Source organism: Merops nubicus, unplaced genomic scaffold (assembly GCF_000691845.1).
Source record: "Merops nubicus isolate BGI_N331 unplaced genomic scaffold, ASM69184v1 scaffold37807, whole genome shotgun sequence".
In the NCBI taxonomy this organism is placed as follows: Eukaryota; Metazoa; Chordata; class Aves; order Coraciiformes; family Meropidae; genus Merops; species Merops nubicus.
The window spans coordinates 1-6077 of record NW_008619026.1 but is presented as its reverse complement, the minus strand read 5'-3'; the positions used below and the strand labels follow the sequence as shown (position 1 = coordinate 6077).

General features: G+C 44.1%; 1 protein-coding gene across 1 annotated transcript; it reads right to left on the bottom strand.

Moving 5' to 3' along the window:
- Positions 1 to 2316: 2316 nt before the first annotated feature.
- EEF1A1 (eukaryotic translation elongation factor 1 alpha 1) lies at positions 2317 to 5990 on the bottom strand. Its single transcript, XM_008943643.1, has 7 exons — positions 5789 to 5990; positions 4693 to 4872; positions 4271 to 4567; positions 3865 to 4015; positions 3331 to 3587; positions 3001 to 3235; positions 2317 to 2717 (listed from the first exon to the last, which is right to left on the bottom strand). Exons 1-7 carry the CDS (start codon positions 5930 to 5932, stop codon positions 2593 to 2595), a joined length of 1389 nt encoding a protein of 462 aa, XP_008941891.1. The 5' UTR covers positions 5933 to 5990; the 3' UTR covers positions 2317 to 2592.
- Positions 5991 to 6077: the final 87 nt, after the last annotated feature.

Here is a 6077-nt window from a genome sequence, read left to right as displayed (position 1 = left end):
GAAAGCAAAATCAGTCTACAATAGTGCAAAAAGGAAAAAAAAAAAATTTTAATAAAATTAAGGTTTTAAATACTTGAAGGGAACTGCTGGTATTGCAGGCAGAGCATTCAGAACCACCCGTTTGTTTTCACTGGGTACAATGTAAATTTGTTTGCTGCACCACTGCCTGTTCCTCCAGGCCACAGCATTTTTCTCCCAGTGGCAGAACCAGCCCGTCCCAAACCTCAAAAATGACTCTGACTCTCGGATGGATCACCTGGGCCACTTTCACGTGGAACATCTTCCCAACAGCTTTTGCAGTGGCCACACTTGGGCAGTATTCCTGACCTGCGTGCAGCTCATCAAAGGACAACAACCTCTGGAAGGGGCCACTCTGCCTGTGCCCAGGCCTGCCACTCCTCCAGCTGCGGCTGGTTAGGCTCAGAGACATTTCAAACGCTATTTCAAACCTTATCTTGCTTTAAGGGCTGTTTTAATCAGCTGCTTATTCCGGAGGCAGCGCCCCCAGCTGGAGCCGACAGCAGGCACAGCACAGAGAAGGGGAGATGGGGTGTAGGGGGGATGTGTCCTGTCCAAGCCATGCCAGCCAAACAAAACATCCTGCACCCACACAGGAACCCATCAGGGGGTGCAACACCCACCCCTGCGCTCAGGACCACCGCTGCAGGTCTCTTCCTGCCAATCAGAGCTTTGCTGAAGCAGTTTGACCAAAGTCTCTTGGAAAAGAGGTCAATTTAACTGACAAGGCACGTGAAGATGTGGCAAGATACTCTGGCTTTATTACTGCAACAGTACATCTGCCTCGATTTTAGAGTTACATACTTCCTGCTGCCTTGGGGGTAGTAACAAATCTCTAGCAGTTGAACTTCAGACTCATGAGATTCCTTTGCTGAATTCCAGAGTGAAGCACTCCAGCCCTTGCTTCCGTTGTAGTCAGTACACCTGTACCTTGAGACACGGTGCAGAACTACAGTAAAGCCTTGGAGTGTTAAGACAGAAGAGGGTGACCAGAAAAGGAGAAAGATCCAACCAAAGCAAACAAAGAGCATGAAAATAAGTAACAGACATTGGGGATTATCCAAGCAGTGCAGATATGTCACCAATCCTGCTGTGCCAAGCACATAGCCAAGGAAGGAAAGGAAAACAAACGACAGAATGTAGCTGTTACAGACAGCACAAACATACTGGTGTCACAGACAAAAACCCTTCAAAGATACTGAATTACTTTTTGAACTTAGGTGCAGACACTGTGGGTAAATTGTGTTAAAGGTTAGTAAAACAACTGTGTTGTTACACAAGCAAGATCGGTTTATCCATTAACTGCCTATCTACCCCTTCAAAGTTAAGGCTTTTATTCCAAAATCCCCATTTATTACAGCACCTACTTCTGAGCCCAAATGTTTTAATTATTTATCCAGCATTAATATTAACCAGTTACTCAATTTTTCCATGACTGATCCAAATGTTCAACCCTGTTGCAAGATGGGAAGTACCCAGTCCCACCACGTCCCCTGGCACTGACAGACCAGGGTGCACTGGGCATGTCACTCTGGGAAACACCAGTGTTCTCCAAGCAGACATCCTATGAACATCCTTGACCAAGTTCAACAGTTGAGAACCATCCATCAAGCAGGACAAGTATAAATACCATCCTGTTGGAAGTTGGTGGAAATGCTGCCTGTTTCTCTCCAAGCTTCCTTCTTGCAAGAAAAACTGAGCAAGATGCTGTAGTGGTGGGTCTGTCAGAGATGGCTTGACAAGCAAGCCATTCTTGAAAGCATGTTTTAAGTTTAGCTACTGAATACCTTGATATGTATTAGAAAATATTTAGATATAAATGTCCAATCTTTAAAGACCTACCTGACCGTAAGTTCCCCAGTAAAAAAAAAAAAAATTTCCACTAGCAATTAGAAAAAATCTGTGTACAAGGCTTTATGGGAACCTCAGCTTCTTTTTTTAAATGATTTTTCACAATTAAATATGTTTTTGTTCACATAATTTCTTCTTCCCAATATGAAGTTTTCTTGTTTTAGCCAATGCATCATAGAATGCATCAGAACACTAACTGTTAGCTGGTATTTGTGCTATTCAATCTAGGAATCACCTTAGAAGAAAGCACCACATAAGTAATTTTTTTTAAGGCTTACATCAGTTTAAACCTGCAGCTGAATTTTGCACTATTCAGAAATAACGTACTTGATTATTTGCTTTACAACTCCTGAAAATACTTGATTAACATTCACCCTTTCCAATCCCACCAGGACTGTATACCGTTTTTTCTATAAACTTAACGTTAACCCAAAGAACACAGAGACATAGCATTGAACTTTTGCTTTAATGGTCTCAAATTGTGACAGATTTTTGGTCAAGTTTCCACTTTAAAAAATTTATCGATTTTAAAGACTAATAACTTAAACTGCCACAAAACAAATGGTCCACAAACATTCCTTTCCTTCTGAAGCTTTTACGATGCATTGTAATCATTAACCAGTCTTTTACTATTAAACTTAAATGGCCAATTGAGACAAACAGTTCTGAGACCGTTCTTCCACCACTGATTAAGACTGAGGTGGCAGCTGATGTACAGAATTTTCATTTAGCCTTCTGGGCCTTCTGGGCAGACTTTGTGACCTTGCCAGCTCCACCAGCCTTCTTGTCAACTGCCTTGATGACACCAACAGCAACCGTCTGTCTCATGTCACGCACAGCAAAACGACCTGAAAACAAAAAACACGTTTGGTAACTTGTCTAGGTCTACCTGCCCATGGTGTTACCTGCACAGCGGCAACGTGCAGCTCGGGCCAAGTGGGCAGCCACCACTATGGGACAGTGAGCTCCATGGGACTGGGACAGACATGTCATTGTCTAGAGCACCCCTGTACCGCTGAAGTTTTGGTCTCACTTCAAATTTCTATTGAAGTAAGTCACAGCTTTTAACAGCATCTTGCAGAACATCTCAATACTAGAAATCAAGGACAGACATTTTAGGAGATAACTTACCAAGAGGAGGATAGTCAGAGAAGCTCTCAACACACATGGGTTTGCCCGGGATCATATCAACAATGGCAGCATCTCCAGATTTCAGGAATTTGGGGCCATCCTCCAGCTTCTTGCCAGAACGACGATCGATCTTCTCTTTGAGCTCAGCGAATTTGCACGCAATGTGAGCGGTGTGACAATCCAGCACCGGGGCATAGCCAGCGCTAATTTGGCCAGGGTGGTTCAGGATAATCACCTAAGGAGGCAGAGAAATGCAAGTGAACATCGAGACGATTGTTTGAACCCTGACATGTCTTCAGGACAACGTCTTCAAGGAGCTGCAAGGGTTACCTGCGCAGTGAATCCAGCAGCTTCCATGGGAGGATCATTCTTGCTGTCACCAGCGACATTGCCACGGCGCACATCCTTCACAGACACGTTCTTCACGTTGAAGCCAACGTTGTCTCCAGGCAGAGCTTCGCTCAGGGCTTCATGGTGCATCTCAACAGATTTTACTTCAGTTGTAACATTGACAGGGGCAAATGTAACCACCATGCCTGGCTTCAGAACACCAGTTTCCACACGGCCAACTGGTACAGTACCAATGCCTGCAAAAGAGAGGCAACATTCGCAACACTGCTCAATGACTACATGCCCTTGCAGGAAAAACAAGAGAATAATTCTGTATTTTCCACTTGAAAAAACAACTCTAAGGCAAACAACTGCACTTCTGTCACTAGCTCCTTATGTTTTAATACATAATTTATGTGCAATTCTACCCAGAATCCTCTTAAAGAATTATTTTCTGTGCCTTCTGGGTGTTGCACAGGTAAGGCACAGACAAGCTGCTGCTGGCGAACAAGCAGCACTATGGAGAACACCTACCGCCGATTTTGTAGACATCTTGAAGAGGCAGACGCAGAGGTTTGTCAATTGGACGAGTTGGTGGCAGGATGCAGTCCAAAGCTTCAAGGAGGGTGGTTCCACTGGCATTGCCATCCTTTCGGGTAACCTTCCATCCCTTGAACCAGGGCATCTGTAACAAAAACAAGCACAGCCATCAACTGTCTGCCCATTTTAATGGCACAAGGCTGGAAAGACCAAATCTCATACCTTGGGGTTATCTCAGTATACTAGCGCAGAGTAAAATTTGTGAACTGCTAGGATTTCATTTTTGATCTCAGTATTTCCAAACACAACTATTAAAAGTCACATACATTTGACTATTGCATAATTTATCCCAATAAAACTCTGAAGTTTGTTTCTTAATATATACAAGCATCAAACCTACATTAGAGCTAGGCTCCAGCATGTTGTCTCCGTTCCAACCAGAAATTGGCACAAAAGCTACAGTGTCTGGGTTGTAGCCGATTTTCTTGATGTAAGTGCTGACTTCTTTGACAATCTCTTCATATCTCTTCTGGCTGTAAGGTGGCTCGGTGGAATCCATCTTGTTGACACCAACAATCAGCTGTTTCACACCCAGGGTGTAGGCCAGAAGGGCATGCTCACGGGTCTGCCCGTTCTTTGAAATACCAGCCTCAAACTCACCAACACCAGCAGCAACAATCAGGACAGCACAATCAGCCTTTGAAAAGAAACCAAAAAGCCCCTCATTATAATGTTTGCAAACGTGTCAAGATACTAGGGATCCCCCCTAGGGATCCCCCCCACCTGCCCCAACTCCCAAAACCCTTAGTTCCCTTTATGTACCTGAGAAGTTCCAGTAATCATGTTCTTAATGAAGTCTCTGTGTCCAGGAGCATCGATGATGGTGACGTAGTATTTGCTCGTTTCAAATTTCCACAGGGAAATATCAATGGTAATACCACGCTCACGCTCAGCCTTCAGCTTGTCCAAGACCCAGGCATATTTGAAGGAACCTTTGCCCATCTATGGATTAAAAAAATAAAACCCGTTTGTTTTTTTCCCCTGCCTTCATTTTCATTTAGGAACAAAATATATTTGCATTTACTTCACGAACTCCACACACTGGCTCAAGGACAAAAATCTATGAATAGCAAGTGCTGTAACACTGAAAAATGTCACTGCTTGTATAACAAGCAACAAGATACACTTGGCACTGCTAGTGAGAGATGCCAACTGGTTTCTGCTTAACCTGCTGACAAGTTTAGCCCTCTTAACAGCTTGTTAGTTGCAATAACACCATCTTTAAGACAGATCTCGAGCCTAAACCGTACTATCAAGTGTCCTCTACAAATTTGAACTCTCTTACTAATGCAATCCCTGCGGAAATCAGCACTTTTAACTGCCACTCAGCCCAATATTCACTACATTTCATACTGTAATGTGCTTAAGAGCTATGATATTACAACAGAGGAGGGAAAAAAAACAGAAAAAAGCACAATCAGACTTTTTACAAATTCAGAAACCAAAATTCACATCTAATTTACAGAATTAAACCAGATCAGAGTAACAACTTAAATTTTATCCTCAACTACGTATATACCAAAACTGAAGCTAAGAACTTTGCTTAGTCTTCCAGACACAACTATGTAGCTGTAGCTTTAGACCTTCCTTTCCCCCATTCCACATGTCACAACTTCAGCCTCACCAACTAAAATAATGGTGGATTCAACTTCAGCACTTGTTCAACTCCGGAGACAACTGCAGCCTAACTGCCACCCTGTGGCCACAGAACACTTAGGCACTTGTTCAGCTGCTGGGACAGTTGCAACTCAACCGCCTCCCTGTGGCCACAAAGCAGTTTACAACTTCATTTTGCAACTGAACCTCTTTATCTACTCCTGCACCCCGAAATTTTGCCGGATGTCACAGGCCCACACACCTCAGCAGCTTCCTTCTCGAACTTCTCGATGGTCCTCTTGTCGATACCACCGCATTTGTAGATGAGGTGGCCGGTGGTGGTGGACTTGCCAGAATCGACGTGGCCGATGACGACGATGTTAATGTGGGTCTTCTCCTTTCCCATTCTGGAGGTCCGTTAAGCTCTTTCTTTCGGCAAAAGAGAATCGACACCTGGAAGTTCCCCAGAAAAATGCCAGTTACACCTCCGGTTAGAACGCACGTCCTCCCGGGTGCCGCCGGCGGGGACAGGGCCGAGGGGCCGGCAGGCG